Source organism: Lissotriton helveticus, chromosome 2_1, assembly GCF_964261635.1.
Source record: "Lissotriton helveticus chromosome 2_1, aLisHel1.1, whole genome shotgun sequence".
NCBI classification, from domain to species: domain Eukaryota; kingdom Metazoa; phylum Chordata; class Amphibia; order Caudata; family Salamandridae; genus Lissotriton; species Lissotriton helveticus.
This window is the reverse complement of record NC_136059.1, coordinates 914,104,609-914,127,836: the sequence shown is the minus strand read 5'-3', so window position 1 is coordinate 914,127,836 and position 23,228 is coordinate 914,104,609. Positions and strand designations below refer to the sequence as shown.

The following is a 23,228-nucleotide window of genomic DNA, read 5'->3' as shown; positions in this document are numbered from 1 at the left end:
TCCGGGTTGCCAGGTAATGGCCATGGGCCGCTGATTCCGACATATTGCGGTATTCCTCCCTGGCATCATTCAGCTGTCAGAAGGCAGCTGCATCGGTCAATGCAGTAACCCTACACTCAAGGTTTAGGAAACAGTGTCCAAGAGAGAGTAGTCTTTCTGTTGTGGCTCACTTCTTCATTGCGACCAGGGTTTGTATTTCATCCATAGGACAGTTTTTTATGCATCCCACACGATGACGGGGAGCCTACTGAGTCGTTGTTGTCCTCAAACTATGTCTCAGAATCCCTTCTGAGTTGCTTGATGGTCTCCAGGTTCTGTAACCCCCAGGCATTAAATCACCAGAACTCCCTCCCATGCCAACCACTTTTGCACATGGTGACCAGTAGTGGCAAGTAGTCTAAAATACCCCTGATGAGATACTTGGCCCCTTTATACCTGGATGATCACCTCTGGGTGTGAACAAGTAGTCCAGCTCAAAGAATGTCCCTCTGGCCCCAGAATAGAAGTCTCCACATATCAACTAATCCCACAGCCCATACAAACTATCATAGTGGGGTATGCTGGGGATCTCTGTTTCATGTTGTCTTTGACCTGTCTAAGTCTGGAGCCAAGGTGTCATTAAAGTCCCCACCCAGTATTGGCAATGTGTCGCCAGCCTTCAAGAGTATTGGGCCTATTGTGTCTAGTGTAGCTCACTCTAGTCAAGGAGGAGTTTAGACGTTAATGAGGGTATACTCCTCTGTGTCTCCATAGCCCTGGATCCCAAGGACAGTCAAAGCTGTGTCCATTTACATCCTGATGACACAGAAAGAATGGGTCTTCTTTGCTAGTATGGCCATATGGCTGGATCCCCATGAAAGCCCTGAGTGCTGAGGAACACATATTGTCCCTGACAAAGGAATCTGCATTATATCCCCAGCAAGTGGGTCTCTTGCAGGAAGACTATGCGTTTAATGTATTGTGCCACCACTTCTTGCTTGATTTTGCTCCCCACCCCGTACATATTCCATGTGGGGATGTTGAGGCCACTCTACCCACCATCAGCCATGGGCTATAAGCATTTCACAGGTCGTCTTCCAGGAGCCCTCCATGTCACCAGTCACCACCTCCCCCCCTCGTGCACCCATCTTATGCTGTATGCATTCACTCACTGAAAACAATACCCTTGTATTGTATTGTATTTTTAATTTGTAGGGTGCAACAGCTACCCAAAAAGTGTTTCCCTGTGCCAGCTAGGAAGGACCAAACGGAAGGGAAGTGATTATTGATGAAACAGCCAACTTTATAGGCTTTTACGAAAATCCGCATACACAGTTTCATTGTGAAGCGAAGCAGGGAGAAAGTTCCATAACATGGGGCCTAAGTAAGCAAATGATCGACCGCCCATTTATTTGTGTATTTTATAAAGCGCGCAGCTACCCCAACGGGGTGTCCCGGCGCTGATGGTCTGAACTACTAGATCGTACCAGAGGATGCAGTTTAACTAAAGAGGAAGGTTTTCAGGGATTTACGGAATACCAATTCCAAGAGTTTGGAGGTTTATTCCACCGGGTGGAAGCACACACTTGAAATGTCCTTCCACCCTTGCGCACATTTTTAAACCTTGGGGTAACAAGCAGCGACTTAGAATTGGAGCATAAATTACGGGTGTTACTGTAGGGTCGAAGATTCGACGAAAGGTAGGTTGAGCCGAGCCCTTTTGTAGCCCGGTAGGCCAGAGTCATGGCTTTAAACTCGACCCTTTTGTGAATCGGAAGCCAGTGTAACTTTCGCAGGTAAGGGGAAATATGTTCTCGGAGTGAGATGCCACAGACGAGCTGAGGCACTTTGGACAATCTGAAGTCTGTGGCACAAGCCTGATGCTAGACCAAGATACAGGCCATTGGCATAGTCCAAGTGAGATGTAATAAGAGCCTGGACTATTGTTTTTCTGGTGCTACAGGGCAGATAATTGATAAAAAAATGTATCATTCTGATTTTTCAGAAACAGGCTGCCGATACCGTATGGATTTGGTTATGGAAAGAGAGACCCTTATCCCATCTCACACCCAGATTTCTGACAGCCCTTGGGAAGGAGGGTGGACCTCAGATCCACTGGCCACCAGAGGTTTGAATCCAAAGGGGAGGATTGATTGAAAAAGAGAACCTCGGTCTTTCCCGCATTCACTCTCACAAAGTTGAGGTCCATCCACTTTGCAATGTCTCTGAGACAGTTTTTCAGAGCATCAAAGGTGGGCCCATACGTGACAGTCTAATTTTAGGTACATAGAACTTCGTGTGAGTGGCAGAGCGGAGCGCACATAAGGGCAAGTAGGGGTGAACAAGAGCCTGCAGGTATTGAGGGGCCATTCCAGATTTGATTTTAAACATGTAGCTCAGGGCTTTGAACTTAATTCTGCTCTCCACCCTGAGCCAATGAAGGTCTCGCAGAGGGCCTGAGATTCAGGCAGTTTTGGGAACCTGACAAATCAGTCTGGCGGCGGAGTTCTGGACTACCTGTAGCTTGCGGGTTACCTCCTTATTTGCACCCAAGTAGAGGATGTTGCAATAGTCCAGTCTTGAGGTGACAAGAGCTTGAACCACGGTTCTCTGGGTAGAGCTGGGCAGCATCTAGATAATCTTTTTGAGCCATTTCAGTATGGTAAAACAAGTTGCAGCCACCTTTACTGCTTGGTTTTTCATAGATAGTGACTTGTCTATGATGAAGCCTAGATTGCGAATATGGCAAGAAGTTTCAGGGACAGCACCCATTTCAATGGGCCAATGTTGGGGGCCCCAAAGATCTGTATTCTTCCCCAGGATCAAGACCTCTGTCTTCTCCCCATTAAGTCTAAGAAAATTAGCCTGCATCCAAGATGCAATATTACGGAGACCTAGCTACAAAGCAGATGTCATAGTTGTTTTCTCAGCAGAGAGGGAGAAGATAGTCTGGGTGTCATCTGCATAGGAAAACAAGGACAACCTAGCATCTTCTGCAATGTTGGATGAAGATCTGACATACACGTTGAATAATAAAGGGCTTAAATAGAGCCCTGAGGTACCCCATAGAGGGAAACATGCTTATTGGAACAGGCGGCTGGAGAAAAGACCTGGAACGTGCTATCCATGAGAAAAAAAATAAGCCAATTTAGTCCTATATCAGTTATACCCAAGGATCGTAAAGCCTCCACTAACACGGTATGAGAGACCGTGTCAAACGCTACGCTTAAGTCCAGCAGTATGAGAGCTACCGTGGCTCCTGAGTCTAGATAGTATTGCAGCATTTCTGTGACTCGAAGGAGTGTTGTTTCGGCCGAAAAACCGGCTCTAAAGCCTGACTGAGATGGATGTAAAAAATGTTGTGATTCAACAAATTGTGCTAATTGAGAATTTATGTGCTTTTCCAGAATTTTTTAAAAGGACGGAAGCAGTGAAATAGGCCGGTAATTGGACGGCTGGTCCGGATCATCGTTGGCCTTCTTTAAGAGAGGAAGTACCATTGCGTAGTTCCACACTGAAAGAACTGTTGCTTCCTCTAGGGAGGTGTTCAGAAGTTCCATAATTATCAGGAGTGACGGCGTCTCAAGGTGTTGAAGCACCGAGATTAGAAGAGAATCACGAGGTGAACCAGATTTAATGATTGAACCAGATTTAATGCTATCTAAAATTTGTTTGAAGGAGTTCATATCTAGTGGGGACCAGGATTCAAGTGTAGCCTTAGATTTTGATGCCTCTTTGTCTTGGTAAGAGATGATCCTGGCAATAGGAGGAAATGAGGATATTTGTTGAAAGTGGTTATCGGGTTACCTGTCCTTCATTTCAGAATATATTTTTTCTACTTTATGGAGAATATATTTGGCCAAGTCTTCACATTGTTGATTATTTGGTGCAGGAGGCAAGGCTTGGGTTTCAGGCCCAAAAACTCTTTAAGCATTTTAAAAAGGGTCTTAGAGCAATTCAGCGCACTAGAAATAGTCGAAGTGACATATTCGGCATACGCCGATTTGCAGAGAATATGGTAGTCCTTTTTTGCCTTTTTGTATGCGAGTTTAGTGTCAGACGCATAGTCCCTCCTCCAGCGCCTTTCCAGAACTTTGCAGTTTGATTTTTCCCTGCCATACCCACACCCTCCCCACGTTTACTAGACATAAGTCAAGAATGCTTACCCCAACTTAAGAATAGTTTGTCGCCCACTCTCCTCAGTTCCTCTAACAACAGGTAAAATGAAACAATGCAGCAAGTTATTAGTCTAAAAATCCTAGGGGCTTAGGCCTGTTTATCCTGGAATCAAAAGTCTTGTAATAGGAGTAAAAGGTCTTACAGTTCTCACTGTGTGGGCCTCAGGTCCCATTTTCATTTACGTGCTATCCTCATTGACTAAGACAGAGCAACGGCTCAACAAAACATTGCCCCTTGGCCATCTCATACCAAACAGTCCTGTGTGCAAGCACCCCCTCAGCCCACCACATTCACCCTCATTGGTGTTACCACTAGTCCCGGTCATAGGATCCGCTCACTGTCCGTGTCCAACAGTCCAGGTCAACATGATCATGCTCTGGGCTGCTCTTTGATTCCGTTCCCTGTAAATTTCTGTAGGTCGCCATCTCCGCCACCATCTGCGCCCTTACCATTTCCGCCTGTTGCTTTGTGGGCTTCCCCAACATTCTGTCCTTCTGAGAAGCTACCCTCTGGCATCTCCCTTACCCTTCCACCTGCCACTCGTCCAGTTCCATGTGAAGGACGCCATGCCACTCCAGCCATTGCAATACCTACTCTGGTGTTAGAAAGTAGAAGGTGATGTTGTCTTTTTCCACACATAACTTTGTGGGGAAAAGAAGGGCATAGCCGAGACCCAGCTGTTGAAGTTCTGCCTTAACCCAGAGGAATGAGTTTCCCTTTCTCTTGACCAGGATTGTGAAGTCCGGGAACAGGTTCACTTTGTGGCCTTCCACTGACCATGGGCCATGTGCTGGGGGTCTGGAGAATTCAGTCTCTGTCTCTGTAGTTCAAGAACCGTGAGACCATGGGCCGAGGCAAAGCCTCCAGGACCAGGGGCTGACCCAGTGGGCCCTTTCCACAGTGAAAAAAGCTGTAGGTTTGCCAACGTAGATGTGTTGAATGAGCCATTGCTCCATGCACCGCTCAGCATCTGAGCCCTCTGCATGTTCCGGTAGGCCTATGATGTGAATATTATTTTGCCCGGAACAGCCCTTCGCATCCTCCGTTCAGTCTCATAGGTGGTTCAATGTCTCCATCAGGTCCTGGAGCCAGACCTGCATATCTTCCATGGCTGGATCCATGCGCTCCATCTCCACCTATGTTGCTGTCACCCTGTCCTCCAGTTTTCTATTATTCATCCAGAGGAGACCCATGTCCACTACTACCCAGTCCATCTTTGCTTCAAGAGTACCTTTCAGATCAGAGATCACACCTAGTATTTTGCCATACTGCTCCCCTTGGCCACAAAGGACTTCCTCCAGCAACCGAAGATTAGGTTCTCCAGGGGCATCTGCAGATTTAGGGTGTCTAGGCCCAGCAGACGATGCAAGCCTGCCAGCTCTTTACTTTCCCCTGGTGAGGTTCCTGCATTGGCATAGTACTCTCCATTGTATGGGCCCTCCCTGGTGAGCAAACTGTATGGTCCATATGGTGCAGTCAGGACCGTTCATGGCAACCCTCATCCTGCTGCTGGGGCAAGTCCTCAGTAGACCAGAGGATCAATCTTCAGGAGCACTGACAGTAGAAGAGGCATCCAGTGTGGGGAAGATCCCAACTCTTCCAAGGCACAGTGTCAATTAGCAAGAAGGAGAGCCCTGCAGCTTCCTAACACACAGTCCAGTCTCCCAGAGCTCAGCCCGTCCGTGGTTTCCTGCCCCTCCTCCTTTCCCCAAGTCCTTAGAGGAGGGACAACGCAGCAGGGCACCGCGCAGAGAAAGCACCTCATCCACCCATGCCACCTTACCACTTGCCTACTGGGGATGTCCATTGTCCTACTGCACCCATTTCAGCTGCCGGCAGTACCACAGCCACACACAGGAGTCGGGAGCCCTTGTCCTGAGCAGCAGTCCCAGTGAACACGGGCATCAGCCCTACACGGTGCACCAGCTGTGCTGATGGTATGAATGGATACCTCTATAGTAAGGAGTCAGGAAAATAAGGATCTGGGTCCTTACGAAAACCTGGAACCCTTTGTAGGGCCGTTCTAAAGGCTGGAACATGTCGATTCATTCTGATTCAGGGATAATAGGCAGTCCTATGCCTTGCTATAGTTTTTATTCATCCCTTCGGCCTGCCCTCATTAAATCGCAATCGCTGTGTTTAGGGCATAAGGGTTTGTTATGCTCTCTAGGTTCTGGCTCTATAGATACCCACCCTCAAAAGCACTCTCTGCATCAATGGGGAGCCAATGTACCACTAAAATTTCATTAGGTGATTGTGGCATGGCCAGTGATGAAGCATGACACCCGGAGGGGTGTGTGGGGCCACACCTATCAATATTTTGTGAATGAAACTGGTCCTATATATACAACATGGATTAGAAGGGCTCCCAGATAATGGCAAATACCCTTATTTTGTCTCTTCGAGACCAGTCATGTTCGCCTTTGTTTTTAGGTTTCGCCTAGTGACGGCTGCGCTTGCGCAGCTCTCGCTGGGAGAAATCTGATGTTTCAGAGAGTGGGGCTTGAACCCGCCCCTCTTCTCCATTGGCTGGCTTCCTAAACGAAGGCCAGCCATTGGAGGAGAGGGGCGTCACTCTGTTCAAGCCCCGTCTTTTTGGGATTCGGGGGTGTATTTTTACCTTCTTTCTCCTTTCTTTTTCTCCTCTTCCCATTGGCTGGAATTTTACCTTCCAGCCAATGGGAAGAGGAGAGAACGGAAAACACGCCCCCGAATCCCAAAATGAGGCTGAGTTTCTCCGCGGCATTTCTGCCTCGCCTCGGAGATACATGGTGGCGTTTATTTATTTAATTATTTAGCCGCGCATTCACATCAGCGTTTCTAATGCCGTATTGGGAAGTCGGAGAGATGAATGGTGTGCAGAGGTGCCTTAAATGAAGGCCGGCCCGTGATCAAAGTGAAGCCCCGAGGGCCGGTATTGTATCGTCACCGGCCCTCGATCTCCAGAAGTGCTGCGGGCATGCTTTAAATTCACTGCCGACTGCCCGAGGCCAGGTTCGCTGTAAAGAGGAGCAGCGTTGCAGCAGAGCCTAGCAACCAGCGTGCTGTGCCGGAGGACAGGAGAGATCTACGGAAAGAAAAGCTTCCCCCTACGAGTCACCAACACCGTACTCCAATGCCAGCCTTGTGACCCCAGGTAACAGTCCGATCAAGCGATCAGTCTCTACATGCAGTGAATTTCCACATACACGCGTTTATGGGAGGGTGGCGGTTCTGCAGGCTTTCCTGGGCGGGATGTGCTGCAAAATGAGGTTAAATCCCACCACATAACTCTTTCGGGGAGAGACTTCCTGCAGGTAGTTTGGCATGGCGTCTTGGTTCTCAGGGGATCAACAAGTCACTTTTCCGTAGGTAAGTATGAACGGAGCGAAGGGCAGTGTTTAGCTACATCTACGATACCTTCCTGAGACCCAGGTTGATGCTGCCCCCTCCACCCCCAAAAAACATAATTTCTCCTCCAGACTAACCGTGCTGCATTCGTTATCGTGTTCTAAGTCAACAGAGAATGGCAGAGCAGACTCAATCACACGTTTCCATCTCTCATCTTACGCTGAACACTTGACCTACATCTGGGAACATGTTTCGATTAATGGAACGGATGTGCAATTAGTCTCTAGCGCTGTATTTGCATAATTAAAGGGGGAGGTAGCACCAACACATTCCAACTTCAAAATGGGAACATTTTGATGGGGTATATAAGGGCTGTATTAAAAGACGCACATTAACCTTATAAAAGTAATCACTAGCACAATGAAATGCTCACATGCTAGCCCTAGCGGCTGGTTTATTTAAAACCCCCTCAGGAGCTATAATTTAGTACCCGACAATTTGCTGGAAGGGGAGGGCACATCCCAGCTGGTGCTCTGCTTATGATTCGGATTTTACATTGCTTCTGGTGGGGGAGTGTGCAGCGCATGTGAGTGTTATCCCGCTGGCCCTCTTGTAGGTAAGAAGGACATTGTAGCAGGATTGGGGGCTGAGCCATCAGTGGCTAACAGACCCCCATGACAGGGAGCTTAATTAAGATTTCAAATTAAGGTACTCCTCAATTTGCAGCTAAAAGTGCAGTGCTTAATTTGAGCCAGTGGTTTCCGTTGCTCAGCGCTCTGTGTGTGTGTGTGGCTCTGTGTGTGTGTGTGTGTGTGTGTGTGTGGCTCTGTGTGTGTGGCTCTGCGTGTGTGGCTGGCTCTGTGTGTGTGGCTGGCTCTGTGTGGGTGGCTCTGTGTGTGTGTGTGGCTCTGTGTGTGTGTGTGCAAATGCAATAGGTCTCGTATTTGCGAGAGATTACCCTATTGGTATTGTAAATGACAATGCCTTTTATTTATCTGTTTTCAAAACCAACACATAAATAAAAAGTTTGTCATTTACAATGCCAATAGCTCTAACTTTTCTGAAGGCGAGACGGTTGCATGGTAAATGCATGTTCTAATGTCTAGCCAGGGAGAATGCAAACGTGGACAACCCATTTTTTTCTCATGTTACCCTGTTCCTACCTCCGCATTAGGAAACCAGGGCCATTTGTTTTGTGGATTCGCTTAACTACCTATGTACCAATTCTAATCCACCGGGAAGATGTTATGTATCATACATGCCACTAGGTTACTTTTTGTTATCATATTAGCTTACACTCATGCATAAACTACTGACACCAACCGTGCTCAGTGCCAATAACAGAGAGCTATTTCCAGTTGGTTGTGAAGTTCAGAGCTGTGGTGAGGATGGGTGCTGTGTCAGTTGTGCTACCTTTTATTTATATTTATGTTTTTTCATTGTCTTTTAGAGCTCTGGCTTGTGATAGATTCCCACTTTGTATTGCTTTATTCTGCTCATGCAAACCTCTCTGGAGCCCTGCTCCAACCCAACATCATTGATTCTATAAACATTCACGTAAACAATATAAAATGTTTATATATCAGCAAAGTTTTATCTAAAAATGTCTCTCTTTTTCTAGCTTTGTTGTTTTTTGTCATTGACTTGCAATGTATTTATATTTGAACATATAAAAAATGTCTTACATCGGATTTCTTCCTCCTTGCATCATACCTTATCATTAAGGACCCTCTAACCCCTCAGCCTCTTCAAAACACTGGTGAAGCTCACCTATTTCTTTACTCAAGCCCCTATAAGGGTGCCCTTTCCTGAATAACTCCTGTATCATACCAAGAACAGGGAGGTGGTCAGGCTTGGGAGGAGGAGGAATAAATTAGTGTAATGGGATTACCCAACGTAATTTAAACATTACATCCTCATTCTTCCTTAGCCTTGGGAACATAATTAAATGACACCAAGGAACAATGTGGCACCCCTTGTATTTTAATACACAGAGTTATAATTCAACCCAACTTTGATACTGAATACTGTACAGTGGTACCAATTGTCAAATGCTCTTGTGAAGCAAATGGTTGCCACATAAATGCCATTAATTGAGACACCTTGCGACTCTGCCTAAGAAGTTGCCATGCCTCTGGTGGGCCTTCTTTAAACAGGTTTTGGAAACTCTTAATCCCTTATATCGTAACTAGAGGAATGGTGTTTACTGAAAGTTCCTGAAGCAGTTTTTAATCCCTGTCGAGCGGGGCTAAAGGTCGTAAATAGGTTGCCAAAATGACGCACAGTTGCTGTATGTTCCAAATAGATTGCCCATGACCGAAAATATAGGTAGACCATCTTTGTCTAGTAGCCGTCCGCTCGGGAATCACTTAAGCATCTGCGCTACCCTCATATATGTGTGGCACATGTTGAAGGAGAAGAAACAGGGGAACTAAAAAAAACTGCTCCTCACTTTTATCCTTTACTCTCAGTTCTGCAAATGTCTTAGTCGTTAAAAACTTCAGGCGAGACTCAGAGATCCCCATCACCATGTCATTGGCGAAAGGTTCAGTAAAGAGAGCATACCCTCTTCTACTCTTGTGTTTCCGTCCATTAGGACAGAAAACGTTTAATAAGCAGGAAAATCGCAATAGCAGCATCGGAAAGACCAAGGCACCTGCCAGATATTTGTAGTTAATTTTGAATCATTCATTCCAGTTAGAATTCCATCTCTCTTTCATGTGACTTGCATGTAGTCCATAGTACATCATAAAATACATATAGAGAAAGTAATCTACCCCAAGCTAAGATGGCTACTGCAAATGTTGAACTCTGCACCTGTGGTGACATCATGTACTTTGAACGCATTCCACAACAGGCACAACTACCTGAAAACTATACAGAAACATAGTCCACTTGTAGCTATTAGCCCAGCCAGGAACCATGAAGTTCCCTCAGAACTTCGGGGAACTGGCCCATGCTTGCAAGCCCTGACCGGCGTCAGAGTTTACAGAAGAACTGCTCGCTTTTTGCTATACATTCTGCACAAAGAGAAAGCAGCTGCAAAAAAACAGCTGTACTAAGCATGGACAGCTTCAAAACATGGCCTGCTTCTTTCACACCACAGGTAGAGGTAGGCCTTTCCTCCTTACAATAAAATGACATCCCTTACATCTGCTGCTTCACCCTTTTTCCTGTATTTTTCTGTTTTTTTGGTATGTTCCTGGGGTTTTTGTACGGATTGTTCCTTGGAGCCCTTTGTTTGTGGAGTGTGATCACTGCTTTGTCTGCACCTTTTGTATTTGTCACCGTTTTTGTGTAAAATTAGCAATATGAAAATGCTGTGAATGATGCACAATATGAAACAACTGCCTATCACCCTTTTCTACAATACCATTCATTTATTTTCTGAAAGCCTATTTTCATTGTATAACGGTAAACACAAAATCTAGAAATCTTTATTCTAATTTTATATGAACTTTTTAACATTGCATGGCAGCTCTGAAAAACCAATAATAAGCAAACGCTGTCCTTACAGGATATATATCTGTTTGGAGGAAAGCATGAGGCTAACGATGGGAATAAAACACAAAGAAACGACGTCATGAAACTAAGCCTTGGTAAGTAGCGCTTTTAGTCTGGAAGCATTCTGTTTTGTATGGTGGTTTGGTGATGCTGGGGACACAATTCAGGACAGCAGTGGACGTGCAACATCAAGTTAACTAGTCCATCTCCAATCGTAGAATGTTTAGGGAAAGTGCCACTTTTCCCTAAAAAATCAAGTCTTATTTGCTATTCTAACTCGACTCCTAGAATATTTTGGGTTAAAAGTTGCCCAAGTATTTTAGGAAAGGATGAAAAATAGTAACTTTGCATTGGAAAAATGCCACTTGCTGTGGTGTTGGAACTTGTGCTGAGGATAACAGCATTGGTAGGCATTCTTCACAAAATGATAAAACATAAAAAAAGGTTAAAAACAGTCACATTTTTGGGAATCGTCTTATTTTCGGCTAACTAATAGTGAAACCATTCGCCGGTCATTCATTATGAGCAATTACTAGAACAGAGGAGGCTTCTGTTGCTTCTGTGAGTTTCTGTGAGGGAAAATGGCCACAGAGGACATGGCGTTTATAGGTACCGCACTGTATTGAAGCATCTTGAAAAGGCAGCATTGGCCATTTGCATTGGTGTATAATGAAAGAGCCCTCATTGAGCACAATACCATTCAAAAATACTTTAGGACTATCTCAATACTGAATTAAAGGGGCAAATAAGTGCAAATAAAGTAGAACTCAAACAGGTAGAGGATCTACTCACAGTCAGTACAAAACCCAGTGGCGTAGGAAGGCGGGTGGGGTGGGTGTCATCTCTGAGAGGGAAGACAAAATGGCAAAAATATGTGTTATAAACACATATTTTTGCCATTTTTGTCAAGCCGGGGTGACAAGTGTCATCACTGAGGGGGTGACAAAATGGCATAAATATGTGCTTTAAACACATATTGTTGCCATTTTGTCAAGCCAGGGGTGACAAGAAATTTTCCGCACCGGGTACCACCTGACCTTGCTACGCCACTGACAAAACCCTGATCCGTACTTTAATCCAGCCAGTAGTAAAAGGCCTGGATTTAAAGTCCATTAAGCCACATGCCTGGAATGTAGTAGTTGTTTTTCATTTTACTTGCTAGCTTAAAAATGTATCTGTCGGTAACGCTCGTCACGGTACAGTCTATTAGCAGCAGACGATAAGCAGCTGTTTGGACACCTCTGAAGGGACAATGGGAAGTAACGCCCTGCCAGCCAATGCCTGGGTTTCAGAATCCCCTGGAGTGTCTCCTCGGCGGGGTGTATGCATACTAATCTTCTAGTGGAAGGGAGTTTAAGTGTTAGCTAAGCTATACGTGAGCTATAATATGTCGAGGGTAGTAAGCACGGTACTGGAAGATTCAAAATAAAAATAAAAAACTATATTGCTGTAAACTTAATCATACTGCCAAAATTAGTATTCAGTCAATACACAAAAGGATGAGCTCCCTAAACCAACAAACATTTAAGTCACTTAGACTGCGTTACCATTTCGCGCCTGCTCTTATGAAAAATCCTTTCAGATTATTTAAACGTTATTTAAAGATCATCACACACCTTTACCTGCACAAAAAGAAACATATGTTTGACACCTTTAAACCAAACAATTAGCTATTTCGCGTGATCTTAAACACAACTAATATAGACAAAGATTATTTATTTCTTGTGCACATTTAGTATGTCTAACAAAGACTTAATTATATATTGGTTGTGATGTATTCACATTAATATTCAACACAATGGGACAAATGTGGCAAAGGACTCAACAATCAAATACATGCAGTAAGGAAAACAGGATGTGCTACAAAAGTGTGAAAGTATGCTCTTTGGAACTTTACACTCATCGGTAAAGAGTGTCCAGGAGTCACCATCACTCATTGGCTAGTGAATACTACAACACTAGCACATCTCCCGCAACTCGACAGCTCACTTTATGGACCTGTGAAAGAACAGAAGAGGACTGGACCTGTTTGAAACTGATGGGCTGAACCTGCTATCACTTGTACTTAGGACTAATGAATGGACTCCAAGGGTCAGTTGGCTGACCACTTTTGTGGCTACACAGTCACAAGAAGTTAGAAGAAGCCTTTATTCTGAAGTGTCCAGCTTACTAGTGGCAAATGGCCCAATTGTTGGTCTCTGCTGGAGTGAGTCATGGCCCCTAATTGCTGCTCCCAGGGTCCTGAGAGCCTTGGAAGTGCACAGGGGAGGTGCTCCAGAAACTCTGAAAAGATCGGAGTTAGAAATAGTTTTAACTGCCAGACCCTGGAATACCAACAGGGGTTGTATGATACTATATCAAGAAAAATAATATTGATAGACCCAAATATTGACAGAAATATGTGCAACCAAACTATTCAACGTTATACTTAAACAGTAACAACACAAATATGAATGTCAACTAGATCATTGAAAGAAATCAAAAATATATCAATAATGAAAACAAAAAAAGGCAAATATATTCAATACATTAAAACTAAAGAAACCTAACAAAATCGCTGCACTCCAGGGATCGAAGTTTGCAGACTTTATTCTCAACACCACAGCTCCACCGACGCATTTCGACCTTCACAGTATGCATTGAAATAAACAAGACACTCTGACACAAATCTTTAAGCTACTAAAACGCAATCAAGTTGTCACGATTAGCATACCGATATGTAAAGCAATGCCAAAACATTACATGATGTACTGAAAAATGTTAGACCAAGTGGAAGGTTCAAATCAAAATAACTGTCCCACAGTGGATAGGTTTCCTATAAGTTCAATCCCATTGGTGACATTGGGCATTGTTCCCAATCAATGTCCACAAATTGTGTTGGGCAGACACCATTACTTTATAGCGATCATGCAGTACCTAATCAATGTCTTAGTAATCTAATTCAACATTAGTGAGGACTCCATGAACAAAACCTATTTCATGATTTTTACTATCAACAATGAAGCATGTTTATTGATTTTAGTAATCGCTTGTATGGCTTGTTGCTGAATTTTAAAAATCCAGTATGATAGTTGGTAATATTGTGGTAACAGTTATTACTCCACATCAATGCATGTATATATATTCAAAAAGGATATCCCCTTAAGGAAGTCACACACTGGAGGTATATACATACATATATACATATATACATATTCCAGATTGCACCACCCGAGGTAATGGTTTCAAGTAATTCCTGTCCTGTGAGCGGAGATGACGAATGGTCCTACGGAGGCAGCCCGTGAAAGCACAAAGGGCGGAATCGTTTAAACTCAGCAGGCTTGTGGATTTCGGCTGCACGCAAGTTACAGGCGCAATCCTTTGAAAAAAGTCCAGGAGGACTGAAACGCGTCAGGAATGCCTATCAAACAACATTCAAAATAAAATAAATCTCTTGATTGCTGAGGTGGCGGCTCGTTTCCCTTTTTAGGAGAAAAAGTTAGTTTTTCATAAATATGGCGTGGTTCAGCCAAGAGGATCGCACCACCAGCAAAGCGCACCACAGCTGCCCGCATTGAACCAAGTGGCAAGACTCGTGCAAACGAAACAGGGTCAGCAGGTGCACCCGAAGACTGGACTTCGGTATGGTGTCTTAGCAGCCTTTCAAAGGAGGCATGCAAGGGAGTCAGCCATGAGGGGAAATAATTAAAAGAACTCTGAGATGCAGCGCTAAACTACAAGTCCCAGCCAAACCTGCAAAACCGGATCGACCTTTCCGTCACAGGACCCATAAGACACTTGGACTTCAAAGGAAGTGATTCCAGATTGCACCACCCGAGGTAATGGTTTCAAGTAATTCCTGTCCTGTGAGCGGAGATGACGAATGGTCCTACGGAGGCAGCCCGTGAAAGCACAAAGGGCGGAATCGTTTAAACTCAGCAGGCTTGTGGATTTCGGCTGCACGCAAGTTACAGGCGCAATCCTTTGAAAAAAGTCCAGGAGGACTGAAACGCGTCAGGAATGCCTATCAAACAACATTCAAAATAAAATAAATCTCTTCATTGCTGAGGTGGCGGCTCGTTTCCCTTTTTAGGAGAAAAAGTTAGTTTTTCATATACATATACATATACATATAAGACTGTAATGTTTCATATAGGTACCCTAATAAAGGGCCGGGTAACATCATACCCTTTCACCTACATCACCTCCCCTACACTACACAGTAATGAGACTTTTAGGATTGAACATTTACCTAGTTCTAGTCCTGGGCGCAGAAGGAGGGTTTCCCTGAGCAATGGCATTCTATGACTTCATCTTTAGACTAATACAGTATGAATGAATATTCATAAGGGTTCTTGGAAACTAGGCTGGGGCTACACCACCTTCCTCCCCAGATCTACATAGACGGTTCATCCCATACGTCATCCTCATACCCAACATTGGCTAATACAAGAAATAAGCGACAAAGGTACCTTAGATACTTTCTGTATAAATATAGCACCTCTTGCTAGTGTTAGCTAGAGGGAACTGAGACTTCCAGGCCGACACACTGACCAGAGGTGCTGAGGCTCCTGCATGCAGACGCTCCAGCTGACAACGGTCTAAACATCCCTTGCGGGGTGTCCACCTCGAAACCAGGACGGGGTCCTACATTCTCTCACTCTTCAGGTAATGGGGTTAGACTAAGCCTTGAGGGAATCTTGGCTTTACACCTACTCACATGCTAGGTACACTTAGGTACATCTAGATAGGCATTGTAGGATTAGGCGCACTTTCTTTTATCATGCATTTTATATCCATGTATGCGTTCATGACTATTGCAAAATGGTAGAACAGCACTATGCTTTCTATATTCATGGTACTGCTGAACTTTTATCTCTGTTACTGTCTAATGGTTGTGACAGCACATATATTTTACACTTGAAGAACAACTGTGCAACAAATGCTTATTGTAAACACCCCCAACTGTTTCTTCTGTGTAACTCTCTGAGAGGAAGTAAGTGAGCACGAGTGACTGAGCAAAAGGTAGTACATTGTTTCCACGATCCTGGGGGATCAGGATTGTTATGTTCTGAGGTTGCCAGAAACTATTCTCTCCCTGATAAGAGGAGATTCTAGTGGCACTGTGAGCTAGCTAATGCAAACAGGCTAACATACGCGGTGGGGGTGCTCAGTTAGTCTGCCACCAATCCTACAGTTTGTTATCCAAACGAGCAGGTCCTGCATAGGTACTATAGGAACTACACTACAACGTTGTCCCTTTCTATCTCGGCGTGGATGCCACTGTGCTAATCCTACACTTAAAAACTTTGAAGTTTAGAGTGTTGCTTGTGTTGAGAGTGCTCTTTACTGGAGCTGCTTTCCACCTAAACTTGAGAACTACCCAGAGTTCTCTACTTCTTTTTTTGCATAATGTATGCATCACTCTATGCCTGAAAGGGAATTGTTTTGACTTATACTGGGTGCTCCCTTGTGTCTGGACAAATCTATACCTCTCTGAAGAGCTCTTATGAGAGTGCAACACATGTCAGGGGTTGCTTTTACACATTTCAGGTTGGCTTGAATGGTATTTACCAGTCCAAAGCTGTGGTTCTGTGCCTGGAGTGGTGGAAGGCTTTGGCCATTTTGAGGCTCGGCGGGGATGGTACTGTGCTAATCCTATGCTTAAAAACTTTGCTGTAGAAATGGTAAAAAAACATTGTCCCTTTCTATCTCGGCATGGATGCCACTGTGCTAATCCTACGCTTAAACACTTTGATAGACAAGCAGACACTTGAGGTGAGCAAATTTAGAGTGTTGCTGGTTTTGGGAGTGCTCTATCCTGGAGCTGCTTTCCACCTAAACCTGAGGACTACCCAGAGTTCTCTGCTTCTTTTGTTTTGCATATATATATACATATATGTATATGTATGTATATATATATATATATGTGTGTGTGTGTGTATATATATATATATATAATTTTTTTTAATTGTATTTATTTATTTAGGATTCTCAACGATAGGAGCTACTATGTCTTTTGCTTGCTAATAACTTTGCTCCTCTTTGACAAATCTCCACAAATCCATGCAGACCAATTGCATTTTCTACATTGACAGGTTTCGCAAAGTTTGTGGCGGTTCTTTAAAGGTGTGTAAAGAAAAAAAGTAAGCTCTCAAAACGCGTTTTCCCAACATGCATTTTACATAGACTTTTTCGACAGATGTAGCAGCAAAATGGCTGAATGGATTTTCATAAAATTTGCCAGGAATATAGATTAGGGTGTGGAAAGGATTCATTGAGTAGATTTGTACTTATAAGGCACTAAGACTTAGTGATATATTGAGCTACAGTATACTGCTGTAAGTTCGTGGTATACCAAAGTACAAGCCAATGCCAAGACAGTATATGATTGGCTAATGGCTAATGACTGCCTTTACAAAAGTAAAAGGCAGCCATGTTGTTTTCACCATCATTTGTCTGTGCCTTGTGCTAGGGCCTTAGATATAGGTAAGTAGAAGCTTTTATTTTTTTTCCCTTCCACTTACCACTTTACTAAAATGATCATATTTTTTAAAAAGGCAATGTAGTACCGTGGTAGTATTGAGACTTAAAAAGATTGAAAAAATACATAAATATGTATAAAAAAATAGAAATACAATGTACTACACTATATTTCACATATATAGTGTACTAAAGTGTATTCATTTTTTTTACATATTTAAACTATCTTTTAAAAAAATATTTATGGAGTGCTGCCACGCAACTTCAGTCTACAACATGATACTCTACTCTACGCTACTGCACGATATTCTATTCTACTCTATGATGCTCTACGCTCCTCCACTTTATGACACTGTACTCCACTATATGCCACTCAGCAACACTCTCCACCCTAGATGACTCAACTATACTCTACTCAACTGCACAACACTCTACTTAACTCTCTCTGCTCCACTCCAAGCAACTTCACTTCTCTCTACTCTGTGACACCCTACTGGACTATATACTCCATTGTACTATACTACTTCACCCTACGCCACACCACTCACACCACAATATGCCACTTCACTCTCCGACACTCTATGCCACTCCACTCTGACACACTGTACAACATGCCATTCCTCTCTACGCCACTCATCTGTGCAAACACTCTACCCCACCATACAACGCTCCTCTCCAGTGTACAACATGCCATTTCACTCTTCGACATGTGACTACATTCTATAACTCGCCACTCTTTCACTCCACTCCTGACACTTCATACTACTCCACTCTACGACACACCAGCCCACGCTACACCACTCTACGCCACTCCACAACACCGTACTCCACTATATGTCCCTCAACTGTCCAACAGTCTAGTCCACTCTTTGGCACTCTATGACATGCCACTCCTCTCTACAATACCCTAATTAACTCTATGACACACCATTCCACTCTACGAAACCCACTCCAGTCTTCAACACACCAATCCACCATATGAATTTCCAATCCACTCCACGCTACGACATGCAACTCCACTCTGCTACACGCCACTCTATACCACTGTATGAAACTCTACTCCACTGTATGACCACCTATGCTCCTCCACTCTACGACACTGTATTCCACTCTATGCCTCTCTGAGACACTCTATTCCACTCCATGCCATTCAGCGACACTCTACTCCACTCAACTACACATCTCCCTCTAAGCCACTTTACACCACTTTTCTCCCCACTACTCTATGACACCCAGCTGGATATATGACATTACAATGCATGCTTTTACCACGCATGCCTTTACAGCGCAGTTTTTACAACGCATGCCATTACAACGCATAGCGCTTTGGGGTGCTGGATAGTGAATAGTTTAATTTACTTTTCCAACTCCAGTCCCCGTGGATAGTAGGGAAGGTGTTGGATAGTAAATTAAATCTATTCCCTATCCTAGAGCGCCCCCCAGCGCAATCCGTTGTAATGGTTTGCGTTGTAAAAGTTGTGATGTAAAAGCACTGCGTGGTAAAAGTTGCGTTGTAAAGGATGTTTCCCCACCCAACTGCACTTAGATTCACTGTACTACACTACTCCACACTACACCACACCACTCCACTCCACTCCACTATAATACACTCCACTCCAGTCTGCAACATGCCAATCTACTCTATTGCACTCCATTTTACACACCTCCGCTCTAAAATACTCAAAGACATGCCACACTATGAAACTCCACACCACTCTGTGCTACGTCATTCTACTTTACAACATGCCACCCCACTGTACTCCTCTCTAGCACCCTCAACTCTACTAGACTCCACTCTACTAGACTCCACTTTTCTCCACTCCACTCTACGCCTCTCCACTGTATGCTATGACATTGTACTCCACAACACTGTATGCCACAATCCACTATAAGAGAAAACTCTATGGCACTCTACTCTACGGCTCTCCACAGTACAACACTCAAATTGACTCCACGCTATGCCCCTCGACTCTACAACACTCTACTCCACTCAATTCCATTCTACAAAACTGTACTGCAGTCTTCAACACTCTGTGGAACTTTCTCTACACCACTCCATGCCACTTTACTCCACTCTACTGTATGATTCACTACTCTACTCTCATCCACTCTATGCAACTACTCCACTCAATGCCAGTCCACTGTTCGCCATCCGTCTCTAACACCTTGTACAACATGCTACTCTATGGCACACCATTCCACTCTACCCCACAACACAACACACCACTCCACCCTACGCCTTTCCATTCCTCTATACAACACTCTAGTCCACTCTATGCCCCTCCACTCTAAGCCAGTCTACTCCACTCTATGACACTGTATAACACACCACTCTATGACACGCCACTTTATTCAGCTCTACAATGCAACACTCGACTCGATGCCACTGCACTATGCAACACTATACTTCACTCTATGCCAATCTGCTCGACTTTACAAAATTGTATGACACAATAGTCCACTCCATTCTATGGCATTCCACTCCACTCTACGACATACCACTCCACTAAACGACATGCTAGTGCATTGCACGCCACTCCACTTTACGCCCCAATCACTCTAAGACACTGTATGACATGTCTCTCTATGGCAAGCCACTCCCTTCTACTCCATGAAACACCACTCCATCTAAGTCATTCCACTCTACTCTATGCCACTCTATTGTACTCCACTCCCTGCTCCTCCACTCTACACCACTCTACCCACTCTGTATCAGTGTACAGCACTGTATTTCACAGTAAAACACTCCTTGCAACTCCCTCTATGCCACTCTACACAGCCGTATTCCACTGTACTCTATGACACACTACACAACTGTACTGCACTCTACTCCATCACCCCACTCTATGCCACTCTACTGTATTCAACTCCACTGTAACATGCTGTAAATCAAACCACTCTATGACACGCCACTTCGATGTATGGCACAAGATGCCACTCTAGGCTCCACTCTAGAACACTATATTCCACTTTATGCCATTCCACTCTCCATTGTATAACATTGTACAACTTGCCACTTTATGACACGCCACTTCACTCTACTGTACAAGACCCCACTGCACTCTACAACACTCTACTCCACACTATGCCCCTACAGTCTACCACACTCTACTCCACTCTATGACACTGTATGACATGCCACTCCACTCTACGACACATTGTTCCACTCTACTACACACTTCTCCTATACGACGCTCTACTCAACTCTAATACACTCCCCTCCATTCTACAACACTCCACACTACTTCACTCTACAACACACCACTTCACTGAATGGCATGCCACTACGCTCTGCACCACTCCACTCTAAGACACTCTATAATTCGCCACTGTGTGACACGACACTCTACTCTACTCTATGAAAATGTCATTACACGCTACGACACTCCACTCTATTCTACGACACACCACTCCACTCTATGACACGCCACTCGACTGTACGACATGACGCTCCAATCTAAGACACTCCACTCTGTCACTTCACTTTGCGCAAGTCCACACTGCGACACAGCACTCCACCCTATGACATGCAACTCCACCCTACTATATGCCACTTGACTCTGCCGCATGCCACTCCACTCTACGCCAATGTACGACACTCTACTTCACTGTATGACACTCTAGACACCTCCACTTCATGACAATGTACTCACTTTATGCCATTCTCTGACACTCTACTCCTCTCTGTCCCACTCAATGATTCACTACTCACTCCACTCTCCAACACTATACGCCGCTCCCTCTATGCCACTCCACGCCACTTTACTCTACGACACATTACTGCTCTATACTCCACTGTACTACACTACTTCACTCTTGGCCACACCACGCTGCACCATTGTATGCAACTCCACTCTACAACAATGTATGCCACTCCACTCTAACACACTGCACAACATTCCACTCCACTCTACAACACTAAGACACTCCACTCTGTCACTTCACTTTGCGCAAGTCCACAGTGCGACACAACACTCCACCCTATGACATGCAACTCCACCCTACTATATGCCACTTGACTCTGCCGCATGCCACTCCACTCTACGCCAATGTACGCCACTCTACTTCACTGTATGACACTCTAGACACCTCCACTTCATGACAATGTACTCACTTTATGCCATTCTCTGACACTCTACTCCTCTCTGTCCCACTCAATGATTCACTACTCACTCCACTCTTCAACACTATACGCTGCTCCCTCTATGCCACTCCACGCCACTTTACTCTACGACACATTACTGCTCTATACTCCACTGTACTACACTACTTCACTCTTGGCCACACCACGCTGCACCATTGCATGCAACTCCACTCTATAACAATGTATGCCACTCCACTCTAACACACTGCACAACATGCCACTCCACTCTACAAAACTCTACTAAACTCTATGCACTTCCACTCTGAGCCACTCTACTCTACCCTACAACCCCGTATGGCACATGACTCCGCATTACCACATGCCACTTCACTCTATGACACGTGACTCTGCTGTGCACCACTGCACTGCACTGTACACACGATACTCTGTGCCATGACACTCTATGCAATGACACTCTAATCCATGAAACTCTACACCACAATCTACTCCACTGTATGACATGCCACCCCATTCTACTGTTCAAAGTGCCCCACCACTTTACACCACTGCACTGTATACCACTGTACTCCACTCTATGCCCATACACTCTACACCATTGTACTCCACTCTTTGATACTGTACCACATGCTACTCCACTCCATTCTACTACATGGCACTCCACTCTATGACACACCACCCCACTCTATGACAAACCACTCCTCTCTACCGAACTCAACTCCACTCTAGAACACGCCACTCCACTTCTCACGACAACACGACACTGCACTTCATGACATGCCACTAAAGCGTAATCACTACACTCTATGACCCTCCACTCTAAAAGGTTCTACGAGATGCCACTCTGTGACTCGCCACTCGCCACTCCACTTCACTCCACTCCACTCTACAGTACATCATCTACCTCGACTTATGGCACACTACTCCACGACACTCACTCTATAAAACACCTCGCTACTCCACTCTATGACAGTTTACTCCACTCTACCCTACACCATAACACTATTCCACTATGACACTTCTCTCTACAACAGTGCTCTTTATGACACCATATTGTATGACACTCTCCTCCACTGTACTCTATGACACTCCACTTCAGGACACTCCAATCAATGACACTGGACTCTACAATTTCGAACACATTTTTTTTTTTAAACATTGAAATTCAATGAAAAATCCAAAGGCGCAAGATTATGGTTATGAAAATTGTTCCTTCCGTACAAACTAACTTAAAGTACACAAACATTAGACATTCTAAAGATTTATTTATAACATACCCAACTTAAATTACACAATCTACATAAACATTAGAAATTCTAATGTTATAGTTGAATTTACAATTTACGTGACACCTTCAAATAACTATGATGAATAGCACTTTAGCATGTTTTTATTTTGTTCTACATTCAAAATAAATATACAAAATTAATTTACATTTTGCATTAACTTAAACATATTGTTAATATTGTTTTAGAGTTAAATAAACTTTTTAATTTTCCCTATACTATACCATGTGCTGATATCTGCCCTGACTGTGGGGTCTCACTATGGTAAAATATATCAAACATTTAAACCATTTAAATTTTTTGTATTAAATACTAAAGTAAAGTCATTGCATATGTTTATTTTAAAACTAGAGCAAATTAAAAACTGGCACAGCACTATTATTGAA

At 44.1% G+C, this 23,228-nt stretch overlaps 1 protein-coding gene across 1 annotated transcript in view; it reads left to right on the top strand.

Moving 5' to 3' along the window:
• Positions 1 to 23,228, top strand: part of LOC144819544 (uncharacterized) — a 745,296-nt gene that overhangs the window by 365,943 nt on the left and 356,125 nt on the right. The window contains exon 11 of the mRNA XM_078677385.1: positions 11,006 to 11,087. Coding sequence (XP_078533511.1) covers positions 11,006 to 11,087 — 82 coding nt within the window. The remainder of the gene's footprint in view (positions 1 to 11,005; positions 11,088 to 23,228) is intronic.